At 39.0% G+C, this 17777-nt stretch overlaps 1 protein-coding gene across 1 annotated transcript in view; it reads right to left on the minus strand.

The window, feature by feature from the left end:
* FAM135B (family with sequence similarity 135 member B) overlaps positions 1-17777 on the minus strand; it is a 141728-nt gene that overhangs the window by 47653 nt on the left and 76298 nt on the right. Inside the window, exon 6 of the mRNA XM_035561690.1 lies at positions 8214-8340. Coding sequence (XP_035417583.1) covers positions 8214-8340 — 127 coding nt within the window. The remainder of the gene's footprint in view (positions 1-8213; positions 8341-17777) is intronic.

Genomic DNA, 17777 nt, shown 5'->3' on the forward strand with positions numbered 1-17777 from the left:
GGCTACAGACCCCTTCCTTCTTGCAAATAATTAGTCTTCACAAGAATTGCTCTGCTTGAGCCTGCGTGCTATATGGCTAGTCTCTGTTTTCTTTGACATAGGGGGATGTGGTCTCTATGCTTATTGCTGCCAAAAACCAACTCAATGCCTAATGCTGTCATTATGCTGCATTGCTGAAGTCTTCACTTATGACATACTCAGGCAATGAATCATTTATACCTCTTTGACATGCATGCAAACATACCTCAAATTGCAAAGCCAATTATAAAACAATATACAGGCCTTTTTATCACTTCAGAAATCCACAATTTCTATTTTAACACTGAAACAGAAGTAATGGCTAATCAGAAACTTTCCTGGGTATGTTACTTTAAGGCAATTATATTAATTTGCTATAATTTACTGCAACAAAACAGGGAACTTTTGAATAGCCGGAGCTGTATAAATTTGCATAAGTATTATATTTTCACAGGTTCATTTTCGTAGCTGAGTAGATACCTCCTGTATTATGCATAGTACATATTCCAGCCTTCAAGGCATTTACACTTAAAGACAATCAAATTTCATGAGCCATGAGTAGTTTACCATTTATTCTGCAGGCCATCATTTTATGGTTTTAAATAAAATATTTCTAGTCAGTTTAGTAGATGAGAAAGGGGAGGTTGACTGGTAGCTCTGGAGACTCAACCTGTATTTGTTTACAAGAAAGCATAATATGTAGAGCAGAAACATTGCTTTACCACCCCCAGGAACAAGACTCAACACTGCTTCGGAGGAACCCCTCTGTCCTATTTATGAAGCCTTTACCCTTGCTTCAATCAACACTTTCCTCCAATGATGGGTAGAGCTGGTTCCAACAGGAGTTACAGATTGCTCCAAGAACTAACAAAAACCTGTGAGATGATAATGATTTTCTTGGGGGGGTTCATCAGTGAGCAGACATATAATGCCTCTGCAAACCTTGTGGACTTTTCTTTCATGTTGAATCATAGAATCATAGAATGGTTTGGGTTGGAAGGGACCTTAAAGATCATCTGATTCCAACCTCCCTGTCCTACTGGAAGTCAGGGGCTGCAGAGTGAAAGATATTGCAGCTCTTTAACACGCTCCATGACACACCCAGCTACCTGGAGATGGTAGTGTCTCAGTGAACAGACACCATCAATGCACCCAGCCCCATTCAAACATCATGCTGTGCTGCTACGATTTAGGTTTGATATTAGGTTTAGGTTGGATATTAGGAAGAACTTCTTTACTGAAAGGGTTGTTAGGCATTGGAATGGGCTGCCCAGGGAAGTGATTCAGTCACCATCCCTGGAGGTCTTCAAAACATGTCTAGATGTAGAGCTCAGTGATATGGTTTAGTGGAGGACTTGTTAGTGTTAGGTCAGAGGTTGGACTCGGTGATCTTGGAGGTCTCTTCCAACCTAGATGATTCTGTAGCTCTGCTCCCTCTCACAAACCCTCCTTACAAATTAAGGAATTAACATTTACAAAATATATAAGCAGTCTTGAGCCTAGCATACCAAGGTGTCATTATGGTCAAAAGCATACAGTTGGAATGCAAACATTGCAGTCAAAGTGGTAATTATTACTAAGGTAGTAACCAATTTACTGGCTGAAGAATTTCTTTAGAGTTATCAGGAACATTAAGTAGGAAGAACATAAAAGCCCAAGTCACATTCTCCAAAGTACCTAATAGCTGAATTCAACTCTCTTAGCTATTGCTGTCTGGTCATTTAAAGTGATAAAGGCTCTCTCTAAAGCTGGCTTGATTCAGATAGGCTATTTAACTTCTGTGCGTGCAAACACTCCAATGCTCAGGACTTCTTAGATTTAGAAAAACAAATTAAACTGAACGCTAAGCTAAGTGTGATAGATTGCAAATACAGTAGTTCTGATTTCAGGGTTTTACTCCAACTTTTTGCCCTTCCTTCCTTCAAGCATTACCCAATTCTACCCAGCAACTATTTATTTTTTGCCACCCATCAAAACACTGCAGTGTAAATTCTAAATATATGTTTAAGTCCAGACAACTTCAGGGGGGTTTGTTCTTGTATTAAAGGACTTCTAAATTTTTTCCTTATCTTATCCATGAAGCTCCAAAAAATGTTTTGTCTATACTGGCTAAAGCTTTGACAATTGGTATTCACTGGAAAGGCTTTTGAGAACCATATATTGACACCTCTCTGTCAACAACTCATCCCATTGTTTTCTGTTTGTCACATTGTTGAAGCTTGTCAGATCCTCAGAGAACTTGTAAGACCATTGGAGCAGATACAGTTGCTTGTACACAGACTGATGCCAAAGGGACTGCACTTCTAAGTCTTCCTCTCAAGCACTGCACCAGAACTTATAATTCATATTAGCTGTGAAACTGATTCTTGGGTCATTACAACTGGCATGGTGGCTTTGAACAGAGATACAAGCTTTTGCTGTCACTCGAGGATTTGTTTCCACAAAACGTGACAAAGTGGTTGGAAAAAGAGGGAATCTCTTTTCTTATTCCCCAGTCCCTGAGCTGCTGTCTGGGACACTTGCCAATAGCAGAGTTAGTTTCCAGATGATGGATCTCGACTGTGCTGTTGTTGGCATTTGTGCTCTTGTTGGAAAGGCCGTCAGCTCAGAAGCTAGGAGACTTGATTAGGTCTCCTTTCAAGAACTCTCACCATCAGTCAGTGGGAATTATTGTAGTGTTCTTTAGGGCATATGAAGATAATTTTTCAACAAATTACCACTGGGAAAAGTACTGAGAAGAAGGGAAAACTGAATCATAGAGCGCTCTACCGAAGGAAGGGAGCAGCCAAGTCCATTTCCCAAACTGAAGAGTAAAAAGGCTCTTCCTGCTGCTTGTGCACTCTGTTTCAGGGCAGAAAGAAAGAAACATCTGTCTCGATCCCTCTCCTATAAACTACCTTGAAAAATCAGTGCTAAAATCTGTAGAAAGGGAAAGTTTTAATTGGAAGAATGTCAGTCAAATGAGTGACAGTACAAGCCACTTCAGTGGATTTCAGCCCCGAAGTAGGACATTATAGTTGATAATAAATAATAAGCCTAATAAATTCTTCAGTATATACCTTTAATGGTAGCTATGAAAGAAAAATATATTCTCCATACTGAGTATGCCTTTTATCACTTTACTTACAGCTACTCTAAATTAGCTACACAAAACTTTATTTCAGTTGCACAACTCTAGGTGTGATTGACTCTTTCACAGCAATATGCAGAGAAACAGGGAAATTTGTAAATAGGATGCAGCAGTTTAATTCTGTCTAATACGTGCATGTCAAGAAAAACAGCAAAATACAGGCATGAAAAATGGAACTTCCACTGCAAATTCCATCAATTTTCAGAAAGGATTTTCTCCAGAAGAAAACTCCATTGCCACCCTGGCTGAAGTCTCACAGGAATCTTTGGATGATTTCATGACAGTGAAAGCTTAAGTGAAAAGACTGCCAATTTTTTTCAGCACCACATTTTATGCCTAATCCCAATTTAATCCCAGTTTTGAACTCTGCCATAATGTAGATCATTGCTTTGTTGTACTCTGCATATACCAGGTCAAACACTAAGAGCCGCAGAAAAGAAACATGCCAGTGATTAAAGAAACCAGTTAGTGTCACATTATTAGTTAGCGTGCTAGGGCTAGGAAATCATTTACAGTTCTTTCTAAAGATCAGCCATTTATCTTCAGGCAACTAAAGATTAAAGACTTCATCAGTAATTATCACAAATGGTGCCCTCAGCACACTGATTAAAGATAGTTGTCATTATACCTTATAAGGAACAGTACATCAACTCTCTTACTATTTCAGAATAATTATGTGGTGGACATCTGCTGGCATTCCAATCACAACTAGTCACTATTTGCATAAGCAAGACACTGAAGACTCCCATTCCTTTAAAACTACACATTACAAATGCACACAAAGGCATGAGGGATGCTTTTCATATCCGGCCCACTCCAAAGAACAGAAGCCTGAGACCAAAAGTAAAGTGGTTTAAATTTAAAACTAGAAATTAAGGCAGAAATTTTGATCTGAGCTGAGAAATATTGATCTGATATTTTTCTGTGTCCAGTTCATACGGCTGCTGAGATCACATTAAAGCATGAGTCTGTGTGACGTTCTGAAACAGAACTGAGGTGTCCCTGAGAGGAACCGATCACCCACAGCTCGTGGGTCTGTTCCATGCCACTAGATCTCCCATGCCTCCAATAGATACGATCATACTTTCAACATTGTTAATCATCGATATATATCTCTTAACATCTATGTTAATCATTGATATATATATATCTATATATCATTGTTAAACATTTATATGTATCTTATGAGTGTAGGTTAGAAGCTGAAGAGAGCTTGAAAAACTGCTAGCACATTTTCTCATTCTGCAGATTACTCTCTATTGGTTTCTTGACCAGAAAAGCATCTTCCTTCATATTTAGCTAATAACAAAAGGCACTAATCAATAAGAAATATCTTTGATGTTTTAACTTTGCTTGAAAGGAAAAGCATAGCAGAGAAGAAAACAAAGACACTTCGTTCTGTGTTCTGCCATAGTTCAAGAAACTCCTTCTGTATAGACAGTGAGAAAAGGGAGGGAAGAGGAAAATAGAAAGGGAGGGATGGAGGAAAGGAAATCCCTGTTTGCTGGGAAGGTGACTTGGACATGTGTGGAAGGCTTTAAAAAACAAAAACAAAAACAAACAAAGAAAACACAAAGGCTTAAATAGCTTTAATTATTATAGCTTCTCTGTTGAGATGGGAGAGGAGGAAACTGTCACTGGTGTTCAGAAGTCAGTTGTGGGGAGCTAGGGAAACTGCACACATACAGTCCAGAGCTGCTCGCATTTAATTAGTCTCTTCCCTGAGAAGCTGGAAGTGCAGAATGAGAAGCCTTCACGATCTATCACAAAGCAGTGGCACCTCAGCAGCCTGAACGCAGAAGATTAACACAGTAAGTGGCAAGAGGAGCTGGTGATTGATATGAACTTTCTTTAGAAATGAAGGCAGTAACTTGCACTTTCAGTAAAGAAAAAGCAAATTGAGTACATAAGCTAGCTGAGAGCTTGTATCTATGGACCTATCTATATCTATAGTCTATGGACCTATAAAGAAAATTAGCTCTCTGATGGATGCACATGTTTTATGAGGAACAAAGAGGTAAAACAGGTTGTATGACCTAGAGATTATATGTCAAGGTAAGAGTCCTCTACTTCATACTCAAGAGATACTTGGAAGACATGAATTAGTAGTATTAACATCAGATTTTTGCACAATTCTATCTTTTCTGGGGGCTTGACACTAATGTAAATCTAGCTGCTACTCTATTGAAGCTAAACTTTCATATCCTATCTGAACCATACCTCTAGTCATCTGGTGAGTATGGTAACACTAATAAAGAGAAAGCTTACTTTTGTGAGCAAGTCTGCTTCATGATATTGGAGAGTTTATGGAACCTATGAAATTGGATAAATTGCTGAGTTAGTGAGTGCTCCACAGATACTCAAACACACACTTGCTGGGGTTTTAAACTATGGAGCTCCTAGACCTGGGAAGAGGGTGTAACAGGAATGATTTAGAGTTCCTATCCATTACAAGCTTCCACTCAAATGGAAGCATTCTGGAATAATAATCAGCATGCAACTGAGGGGAAAAAAAAAAAAAAAAAAAAAAAAGGTCTTTTCACTTTACTCACAGTAGGTAAACCTAAAATAATGGAATGTTACCATTGTTCCCAGTGTTTCAGGGAACTGAACTAGACATCACATAGAAGACAGTTAGCCAGGAGGTGCATCTTAAGAAATGTATATAACCAACAGAAGCTTTGCAGAGATGAAATACAAAACAAACAAACAAAAAAAAATACAAACAACCAAACCAACCAACCAAACAAACAAAAACCACCACCAACAACAAAACAGGAAAGACCAAAATAAACTGCTTTACAGCATTATATGACATATATAAGACTACATACTCATATGACTACAGAATTATATGAAGTGTATTAACATTCATTTTTTCCATGCCCTGCTGCCCAGTGAAGCCTTAGAAGACAAGATATGTTGATGGTTCTAGACCAGACTTTACCTGGTTGCATCAAACCAAAGTTGCTTACAAAGAAAAAGTGTAGTGGTATAACTTGAGTTAATGTATCTAACAATTACTGACTACTATAACATGCAATAGACAAGGTCCGACCAAAAATATACAAAGAGGAGTAGAGAGGTCTGGGGGTTTTGTGTAATGAAAAAAGTAGAATCTATTCTAATCTCCACTGAAGGTGATTGCATAATTCCTGAAAGATGGACAAGTCTATAGTCCAGTTAAAATTATCTTTAACAAACACATTCAAACAACCTGGAAAGAAATCTGTGCAGTTGTTAAGAGAAGTAAACTGGACCCAGTATAAAGTGTTGCAACATGGCACAAAACAAAATTACTCCTCTTACTGTAATTAGTTATGGCTAATATAAACTTCAACATAAAATAGCAGTTAGTCAAAAGGCCCTCAGTTGGTGTTAGGCTTACCTCCACAGTAGTTCCTTTCCTAGATCCTAATTTGTATTTTTCACATGAACAAAGAGAAGTAGTCTTCATTCATTATCATATATCAAATACAGCATGTGCAAAAAGGCCATCACGGTCTATTACATTAAAATGTTCAGATCAAGAACAGATGTCTCTCTCTCCATATATATATGTTTCTCAGGCTAAGCAAACACACATCTGACCATGCGGAGGTGGAGTGTGCAACATTATATTTCTGATTGTTCAGTGTGACGTTCAGATGACCTGCAGTGAAGCAGAGTGCTAAAGCTGGTTCATGATACAGTACTTTCACTTTACCATTTAATAGGTCACCTGCTAGGATAATAATTGTGCTACCATTTAAAAATAAATAAAGGCCTCTAGTCAAAGATCAGTCAATGGAGATGGGTTTGAGCTGAGGAAAATATTTGGGAAGGAAATAAATTTTCCTAATCAACAACAGACTAGGATTTTTCCATGGAGACAGGAATAAAAAATGGGAATGGGGAGTTAGTTTTTCCATTTATCTTCTTAAAAAAGAGATTTGACTAGAGGATAATGAAAAGTAGGAACCATTCTCCAAAGCAGTCTCTCTCTTGTGTGATGTACAGAGACATACAGAGATTAGTCTCCAAGATAAACACTTGAATCAGTTATTTAAAGCCATATGACGGGAACATTTACCAGAGAGACAGAGGTTGAGGTCAACTTGTTTGCCAACAGCATACAGTGACCCAACAGCTCAGACAGCAGCCTCCGGCCAAACATTCTCTCAGTCTGGGTTAATTCCCTGACAGTTCTGCACCAACTGCCTTAGGCTAGCACGTTTTTAATGTTTATGTAGAAGAGAACAGCTCTGACAGGAAAGTTTGAGGGAAGTTGAGGGCAGCATGTTAATCAGAATCTTTGAATGAGGGTTTCCCAACAATGTGATGATTCCATTGGTCTATGTTGAATTTCTAGATCTGAGATTTCTAGATCTGAGGAAATATTTATGAGCAAAATAAATAAATAAATAAATAACAAAATAAACACTCCAAAGCTAGCACTTTCCTCCAATCAAAATCCAGTTATTCATTATTTTCCAAACAAGCAACTTTGTACTAAAAATTGCACAAGCTCTGCTCATCCCCTGCAGGAAGCAGTAAGATCAAAGGCAAACACTGACTAAGGGACCTGCCTCGAGTAAGGCAATGTACATAACATCCCTTCAGCAACACACAAAACACTCATTCCTCGATATTTCAGACACAAGCCCTTCCAGGTTTCCTTCCTGATGCCAGCTTTGACCTGCTACTAATCACAGCATCCTTAATAATGACTCAACTCCTCTGCCTGGTAAACACAAGACCTGAAATCAAGGATCTTTTACAGAGTAATTAATTTCACCCTAAAGCAGACATCTGGTCAAGTGAATTCAACCTTAGAAGTCCATTGGTAATCAGGGGAATGTCCATACATCCTGAATTTTTCTGAGATGGTTGGAATAGGTGGGATCTGAACACTCACAAATTGGGTATCCAAGTGCCAGGTAGTTCATACAGAAATGTTTGAAGGGTTCTTCTTCAAAGAAACTCTCAGTACTAGAGACATAAACCAGTGCACATTCTTCCAAGATACCATAAACGTTGTGTGACCAAATGGAAGTGGGGTGTATTACGGTCCCACTCTCCTTACCTCTGATGAAGTGGGTTTGCAGTAGCCAGCTCCAAACACTAGATTTTCTAATGACATACTGGACTGGTCTGGTCCTGTATCCAGGTTGCCTTTACCAAGCCATGATCCTTTCCCTGGACGAGCAAAACTAAAAGAAGAAGAAAAGAGAATAAAAATAATCAGAGCAATAGTGTTACAGAAGAATCTTTTCCTTTTTTATGCAGGAAACATTTGCAGTATTTATTTATTTATTTATTTCAAGCTGACACCATAAGTCCAGATGTCATGTTTCCCTCATTAAATGAACATTGTCCAGTATGCACTAGCTAAAATTATGCTTTCTTTCTTGGCATTCAGTTGAATTGCTTGGGTGTTAGCTTTCCCTCAGTCCTTCCTCTGTTTTCTTACAGGTCTTTTTCCAGAATAACATATCAACAACACAACCTTTCCATCTATTCACATAGATAATACTCTCATCCAACTTCTCATCAGCTTGCATCTTGATTGATGAGGCATCTTACTGTCTGGCTTTAACCATATCACCCTTCCTGTTTGAATTGTCCATGAACTATCTTAATTATTAATACCTTTTATAGCTCATCCCAATCTTTTATTACCAATTGGAAGTTCAGGTTCCAGTTCTTATTGTCCCAGGGAGTCAGCCTCTAGCATTACAATGAAAAAACCCAAACCTGAATTTCTTTTTGCTGGGAGCAGTTCATTTTCTTGGACATGTTCTCCCATACTTATATGTAATGTGAGTTCATTCTTATTCAAATCCCTCCTCAAAGACCTGATGGAATTTAAGTTGTTTTACTGTTGAGGTCATTAGATCTCAGTGCTGACTGATAGCTACAGTGTTGCCTTCTGACCATATCTGTATATTTCCTATCTCATAGGATGAACCCCTTAACAGTGGAACACCTTTGTTGGAGTCTACTCAGCCTTGGGTCCACCAGAATCCTGATTCATAGCTAGGGATCTTATTTGGGATTAATCTGACCCAAAGTCCACATCCTCATTAATGATGTAGGCTGCCTTTATAGTTGCTGAAGAGGAACAGACATATCCAGGGGGTGAGTCATCTCCTTCTAAAGTAGTCGTATCAAATAGGTCAGATGAATCTCACCCTAAAAGTGCTTCTTCTAATTGTGGACTGTAAAGGGAGGCAAGGATGACTGTCTCATAAACAACTAAGGTTAGGTGAGATAAACTCCACTATTAGTCTCTGTGATAACGTGCTTTACATAAACTATATCAAGATTTGGAGAGAGAAACCAAGTTATTTGTGGAGAACACAGTGAGTGAAATTACTGAGTCAAAATACTAATGCAGGCAATTATAATAGTTCTTAAAAAGCATGCAGGCAAAGCTGGAATTGAAATAATGAACTGCACAAAATTAAAAAATCCACCAAATTTGCTGTTCTTAATCAGTACAGAGGTAATGCCACTGAGTTTGTGCTATAGCTTTCAGGCTGGGATCACCATTCACTGTGAGATGTTGTACCCCCACCAACTATCCCAAATACCTCCTGTTCAGGAGACCTTGTTGTCCTTGGAAAAACAAAAGCTTCCAAGTTAGGGAGCACACACACACACAAATTTAAAACCATAAATTGCCAGTAACAAAGGCCACAGGGCAGTGTTACTCATCCTGCCAGAACTTTCCAACCTGAGTTATTCCCCTATGTCAATGTGTATCATGTGGCCATGTTAGTTAGATCAGCCATACTTCATGCAGCTCTACATTTTTTTCAGTTTTAATAATAGACGTGAGCGTTGGCTGTTGTACAGAAACACAACAAATTAAAGGGTTTTTATGGTAAGGACACAAAACAAAAGAGAGGTGCAGGAATACTTCCTATCACCCAGTAACAAATGAGGTTTTGACAAGCAGGGAAACTCAGTAACTTTTGGAAGAACAGAAAACTAATCTCAAGCAAAATCAGGAACTGAAATTTTTCAGGTTTATCACAAATCCCCGCTTCCTCTCTAAGTCAAAACTGCTATTTTGTATATATCCCGAGGCATTCATATACTGACAAAAAGAACATCTCATAAGGGAGAGGATGGTGTAGAAAGCTTTTGCACATATCTGAGCTTGTTTATGTATATTAATTGATGTGATCCAAGAAATTTCCAGTTGGCTGCTTTTAAGCAGCAGGAAGTCTTCCCATGTTATTTCCTACATGCTAAATTTAAGGCACAAATAAATAAATAAACTAAAGCAATTACGAAGAGCCAAGAGATAAATGCTGCTCAGAATAATTTCACCTGTTATTGGGTGATGTTGTCTGCCCTGGTCTATTGGAAAGGCTCAGGAAGCAGAAATAAAAAATGATTGCTGTGGTATCAGAGAGAAGCTTAAACAAATGTCGCCTGCCCATGAAAAACTCCTCATTTGAATATTAGCAAAGCTTTCAAAGGTTTTAAGGGAGATAAAAGCACTTTTTAATGCCTTTTTTATTTATTTATCTTTTGCTTTTACAGCAGAGAAGGGATTTTAATCTGCTGGTTTTATGGAAATTGATCCCACATAGCAATGTAAAACAAAAACTGTTTTTGGGAAACCTGCCAAAATGTCATCTGTCTGTTGAGGGAAAGTTTAACCGGGAGGCTTACAGATTGTTGAGGTTCCCCTAATGCCTTCTGAAGCACATAATCATAGAATCATAGAAAACACTGAGTTGGAAGGGACCCAACAAGGACCATAAAGTCCAACTCATCACTCCGCACAGGATCACCCAAAAATCAGACCATGTGTCTGAGAGCACTGTGCCAACACTTCCTGAACTCCAGCAGGCTCAGTGTTATCATCACTACCCTGGGGAGCCTGTCCCAGTGCCCGACCACCTCTGGGTGCAGAACCTTTCCCTAACACCCAGCCTGACCCTCCCCTGTCCCAGCTCCATGCCGTTCCCTCGGGTCCTGTCGCTGTCCCCAGAGAGCAGAGCTCAGCGCCTGCCCCTCCACTCCCCTCATGAGGAAGCTGTAGACCAAGACCTTGGGGCCCCCAAATGGTGGGTTTTACTGTGAAAAAAAGAAGGCTTGGCATTCTAAAATGACATTTTGGATTCTGAAATGAGAATTTGGACCCTGAAAAGAGGCTGTGTGTCCTTAAAAGAGGCTTTGAGCCCTCAAAATGAGGGTTTGTATTGAAAAGGAGGCTCTGAGTCCTAAAAACCTGAGGACAATTTTTATTAGCAAGTAGCAGGTTATTTTGCTATTTTGTTTTCTGTATTTATTTTTTATTCATTTTGATTTTGTTTTCTGTATTTATTTATTTTTCCATTTATTCCAGAAACCATGCTCATTTGTATGAATATTGAACCCTGGTTATCTATGTGTCCTTTTGAACCGTCTACTTAACAGAACTGATCTAATATCAACATTTAGAACCTCATCCTGTATGCTAACCTTAGCTTTTATTCAGTCAGGATAAAGAAGTCAAGGAGTTCATGTGTGTATGTCAGAGTAAATAAACATGTCATGTGTGCAGCACTATTACTATTTTCAGTGAAACAAACAATTTATTTTAACTTTTGTTGAACTGTTCTTTTGACGATTTTAATCATGAGATGTCTTTATCCATCAGAAGAGTCTTACAGCTCCTTCAGCAGCTATCTGTGGACACATATAACTGTCCTTGAAAAAAACCATTTTTCCAGTAGCATAACCTGCCAGCTATTAGCAATCAAAATTTAAGAACTTTCTGACTCGGAGGTTATATTTAGGCAATTATTTCCAGCAGTCATGGTTATCTTCCATGAATTTGTGTCCACGCCTTTTTGATTTATACTTTTGGCCTCTGTAATAACTTTTTGGAATTAATTGAACATTGTAATATATGCTGCACTTTATGCTTGTTTTGAACCTGCTGTTGCAGAATTGAATATGGCACCTTTTAGTTCTTGCACTGCACAAAATGTTAAATTCCCTAGTTTTTATCTTCTGTGGACAATTCTTTAACTTATAAATGAGATGACAGTTCCCTAGCACAAGAAATGGATTGTCATAGATAAATATTAATTAGATGTGTTATTGAAGAAATTCAGAATAAATGCTTTAGGACATTTTAATAAAATAAAATATACTCTTTGACATTAAAATGCCCCAAAAATGAAATAACTTTTATTATTATTATTATTATTCACATTTATTTTTTCATTCAGTATTTTAAAGATGAAGACTTTTTTTTCCCTTGGTAAGCAAAATTTAAATGCTTCACAACTTGTAGTTTTCAGCCGAATGGGAAAAAAAAGTTATCTGTTATCAGATTTGATTCTGAATGTTGTTCACAGAAAAAAAAATATATCATGCATATGAATTAGTAAAACTGTAAAAAACAAGCACCCTTACATTTACAATTAGAAGAAATTATAGTCTTATGTCTGAACCAGAGTGGAAGTTCAGGAAGGGAAATTGCATACCATTTAGGCCAGATTCTATAGAAAAATCACTCTTTTTTTCCCTCAGTCTCTTATGTACAAAATATTACAGATTTCAAAAATGTAAACTATAAGAAAGTTCCATAGGGGTAAAGATATATCAAACTATAACATACTTCAGAATCAAACTCCTACATCTTCCACTGGCAACACCACTTCACATTTCACCACAAACTTCTGCTTCCCACAGACAGGAAAACATACATTGCACAACACCGATTTCCCTTACTGTTTTAACTCAAAACATTAGTATAGCAAATTATTCTTGGCAAATTACTGCTGGCATACAGCCATAGGATACATGGGTGATCTGTTATTTGTTTTGTGAGAATAACAGTTGGATATTTGGAGGCTGTGCTTACCTAGACTTCCTCTTACACAAGAAGTTTCACTAAGGTAATAATGAGTGACTGTAAAATATTCTGACATTCTTGGGTAGGACTGTAAAGGATTATTAAAATAACATTAGTAATGGAAACAGATATTTGTCCCTGGATCCCAAATAGAGTCAGGGTGGAATCTGGTTTGAAATCTGTAGTGATTTTGATTGCTGGAAAATGCTGGTTCAGTTGCCCTGAAGTTAACTTTAGTTGCTATAAAACTTGAAATCAGGCAAAGTCAGGTGGTGATATTTATTTATGTGGTTTGGTTTAGTTTACTTTAGTTTTGTTTTAATGAAAGCTTGACTCAGAAATAGTCAGGTGTTTTCCTTACATGACTTTTTGGATGGTAGCTCAAAAGAATGGCACGTCAAAGCAGAGGTTTATCTTTTCAGGTACATAAAAATGGTAACAAAAGAAAAATCAGAGGAAGAATCATCCAGCTATTACTGCATATTCTATTCAAGAATTCTTAGAGAAGAAAAATATGAAAACTGTTATTTTAATAAACATGTTATGGAAGAAATAGCTCTCTCCTGGATAAATATTCAATTTTCTTTCTACAGATTACTGGAAAAGTAAGTCATGACCTTTGCTACCCAGGATTACATCTCTTTCATACATAAGCTGCCCATAAGTAGGTGCCAGCAACACTCATGATTGTAGAAAAATTGACCCGCATAGTCTGCACCCAGAATTGAGGTGCACAGGGTAGAACAACATGTATATCACACAGATATACCAGTTGTGGTGCTCCTGAGGAACAGGGGAATGCCTGAGAATAAAAGGTTGTAGTCAAGATAAAATTACTCAAGGATGGCCAGGGTTGGCCTGATTCCTCAGTGCAGTGGAGCACAGCTGAATTAGGTCAGGGCTGAAACCTTTAAATACTCAATGTCCCTTTGATTCTGCTTCCTCTTGCCACAGCAGAGCAAGCTCAAGGCACTACAAAATTCAGTATCTGCATCATGGTTTCATTGCCTGCAAAATGGGTACTACATTGTTTCCCCATCTCAGATACCACCATGAAGATTTCCTGTTTCTTTTGGATATGGGCAAATAAGATTTTAATGTTAACAAGTCAAAACTCTGAAGTCTACTTTGCTTTTCACATAGATATAGGTATGAAGCTGGGGGAGAGGATAAAAGTTGAGGAGAATCCAGGCAGCTGAGGAAATTAAACCCCTTTCTTATGCAAACAAGAGAAATCAGGTTTGTCAGCTGCCTGTGAAGGAGGTACTCGCTTATTTGCAGCATTTTCAAATCTTGCCTTTTTTTTTTTTTCAGATTGAAAATGTTTTCAGCTGAAGCCCAAGAGCCACAGCAAATAACACTGCAGATGCAGCAGCCATCAAGTGAGCTGATCCTTAGACAAAGCATGGCTTTGAGGAGACCCAATCTGTACAGATAGTACCAGTCTGGTGATGAAACGCAGTGCTTAAATTTCCCGAAAGCTTTCAGGGGAAGAAAGTATAAATCATCTGACATCCCTGGATAAACTTGCAGCAGAAGTGACAATCTGATACTACTGGCCATGCTGCTTAAAAGGAAATAGAACGTGTAGGGCATTTATATATATTTTTTTATAAACAGTAATTTATGCTAACTCCTCTTGGGAAAGAGTGGTCAAAAGGTCTATGAAATTAATGAAGCACATAACCATGTTTCTTGCTGTTCGTTTCTTACAGGAGTCCAATATAAGAAAGAAACTGAGCATGCAGCATGCCTGAAACTAAGTAGATCTGCACACCACAGAGATGGATGTGTCCCAAGGAAAGATGAAATATTTACTGAGGTCTGAATGAAGCTGGAGCAAAGTTCTTTTTCTAAGTACTGATGCTGGGCTACACTGCTCATTTCATTTATAAACTGGGCCAGTTGCAAAGCCAACGACAGGGAGCTAAAGGAAAAGTCAATGTCTCAGGCCAGAAACCAAACTGATATATACAGAAGACAAAACAGAAAACTGGTGTCCAAACTGGGAGACCCTCCTCACCTTTCTTCTCCAACTGCCTTGTCACATTTAGGTACTCTGGACTCACTCCACGTCCCTCGTGTACTGGGGAGCCCAGAACTGGACACAGTACTCCAGGTGTGGCCTCACCAGGGCTGAGTAGAGGGGGAGGATTACCTCCCTTGACCTGCTGGCAACAATCTTCCGAATGCACCCCAGGATACTGTTGGCCTTCTTGGCCACAAGACCACGTTGCTGGCTCATGGTCAGCCTGCTGGCCACCAGGACTCCAAGGTCCCTCTCTGCAGAGCTGCTTTCCAGCAGGTCACCTCCTGACCTGTATGGGTACTTGGGGTTATTCCTCGGGGTGAAGGGATCCTGCACTTGCCTTTGTTGAACTTCATGGGTTTCCTTACCTGCCATCTCTCCAGCCTGTCCCTTATTATTGTGCCCCTGCCTGGAAATACAAAATTTTTGACTCAGCCTCCAGTGGTCCAGCTTACCCAGCCACTTGAAGACCAAGACAATCCCACTTTGTTCCTCATCATCCCATACCTGGAACCAATATGATTGCTGTGGGGATAACAGAGCTGAATTGACTCTAGTTCTGCCTCATCGCCTTTTTATCCAGGCTCTCACCTCCTTAGGAAATGCATAAAGCCATTAGCATCTGCCATGAATACGGACCCCATTACAAAGCTGAAGGTTATGATCACTGGAAAAGCTGATTCACAAAATTTCCATCCAGGGTCCTAAAAAGAATCCCATAATCCAGAATTTCACTTTTTCTCAGTTCTATAAGAGGTGAAGGGTTCAAAGTATCAAATCTAATATAATATTTACAGTATAAGAATTATTAACCAGGACAAACATTGATAGCAAAATGTTCATTTTCAAAAAAAAAGTAATAAAAAAAAAATAGGAGGAAATGGAGGCATCCTGGTAAGGCTTGCCCCGTGGGAGCTTTTTGAAGGTGAACATTACCCAGCAGGGAAGGGCCTGAATTGATCCTGCTGTTTTCACTACGGGTTTCTCTGTTCAAATACAGGCAACAGGGAAGGACTTTGGGGAAGAATGTATAATTTGCCAACAGATCTAATAAAATATGAAAAGCTGAGTCCAAAGGGGATATGTGAGTAGATATCTGTGTTTCAGGCTAAGTTGTTTTCCAGGACAACTTCAAGACAGAAGTAAATTTCAACTTTACATAATATGTGAACTTTATTTATAGAGCATGTCTAGAATTGTTTTTATCTTAGATATAGGTGTACAAATATGTGTAGAAATAAATCATAGAATCATAGAATGGCTCGGGTTGGAAGGGATCTTAAAGATCATATTACTCCAACCCCCCTGCCATAGACAGGGATACCACCCACTAGATCAGGTTGGCCAAGGCCCCATCCACCCTGGCCTTGAACACCTCCAGGGATGGGGCATCCACAGATTCTCTGGGAAACCTGTGCCAGGGCCTCACCACCCTCAGAGTAAATAACTTCTTCCTTATATCTAATCTAAACCTACCCTCTTTTAGTTTAAAGCCATTCCCCCTTGTCCTATCATTATTTATCTGAGTAAAGAGTCCTTCTCCATCTTTTTTAAAAGTCCCTTTTAACTACTGAAAGGTTGAAATGAGGTCTCCCTGGAGCCTTCACTTCTCCAGGCTGAACAGCCCCAGCTCTCTCAGCCTTTCTTCATAGGAGAGGTGCTCCAGCCCTCTGAGCATCTTTGTAGCCCTCCTCTGGACCCGCTCTAACAGATCGACCGACATTCATCGAGCAAATTCCTTATCCACCGGATGGTCCACCCTTCAAATCCATATCTTCCCAATTTAGAGACAAGGATGCTGTGTGGGACTGTGTCAAAGGCCTTACAGAAGTCCAAGTAGATGACGTTGGTTGGTTTTCTCTTGTTGACTGAAGGCCACCAGATTGGTCAGGCATGATTTGCCCTTGCTGAAGCCATGCTGGTTGCCTCAAATCACCTCCTTGTCCTGCCAGTGCCTTGATATTGCTTCCAAGAGGATCCATTCCATGATAATACCAGGCACAGAGGAGACATTCATTGGTCTGTAGTTCCCCAGGTCTTCCTTTCTTCCATTTTTAAAAATAGGAATGATGTTTCCCGTTTTCCAGTCACTGGGGACTTCACCTGACTGCTATGCTTTTTCAGTTATGATGGAGATTGGCTTGGCAACTACATCAGCCAATTCCCTCAGGACCCTGGGATGCATGTCATCAGGGCCCATAGACTTGTAGTAGTTGTGTCAGAACGTCCTGAACTTGCTCTTCACTCACAGTGGGAGGGACTCTGCTCCCCCAGCCCCCATCTAGAGGTTTGGAGACTCAAGAGATGTGGGAAGCCTGATCACCAGTGAAGACCAAAGCAAAGAAGTTGTTAAGTACCTCTTAATTCTCCTTGTCTGTTGTTACCAGTTCTCCTTCTTCATTTGTCAGAGGCAGAACGCTCACCTTAGTCTTTTTTTTTTTTTTTTTTTTTTTTTTGTGGCCAATGTACCCGTACAATCCCTTCTTGTTATTCTTTGCATCCCTCACCAAGTTTAGTTCTGTCAATGCCTTGGCTTTCCTGATCCCATCCCTGCACATCCGGACAGTGTTTCTGTACTCTTCTAGGGCACATGGCCCTTGAATGTACATATATATAAGATACATACCACAATAGTTTAAGTTGGCAAAATAAAACATAGTAAAACACAGTGTATATATATATATATATATATATATATATATTTCCCACACAATGTAACAATCATGCATTTATTTTTTTATAATGTCTCAAAA

This window comes from Cygnus atratus, chromosome 2 (assembly GCF_013377495.2).
Source record: "Cygnus atratus isolate AKBS03 ecotype Queensland, Australia chromosome 2, CAtr_DNAZoo_HiC_assembly, whole genome shotgun sequence".
Taxonomy (NCBI): Eukaryota; Metazoa; Chordata; class Aves; order Anseriformes; family Anatidae; genus Cygnus; species Cygnus atratus.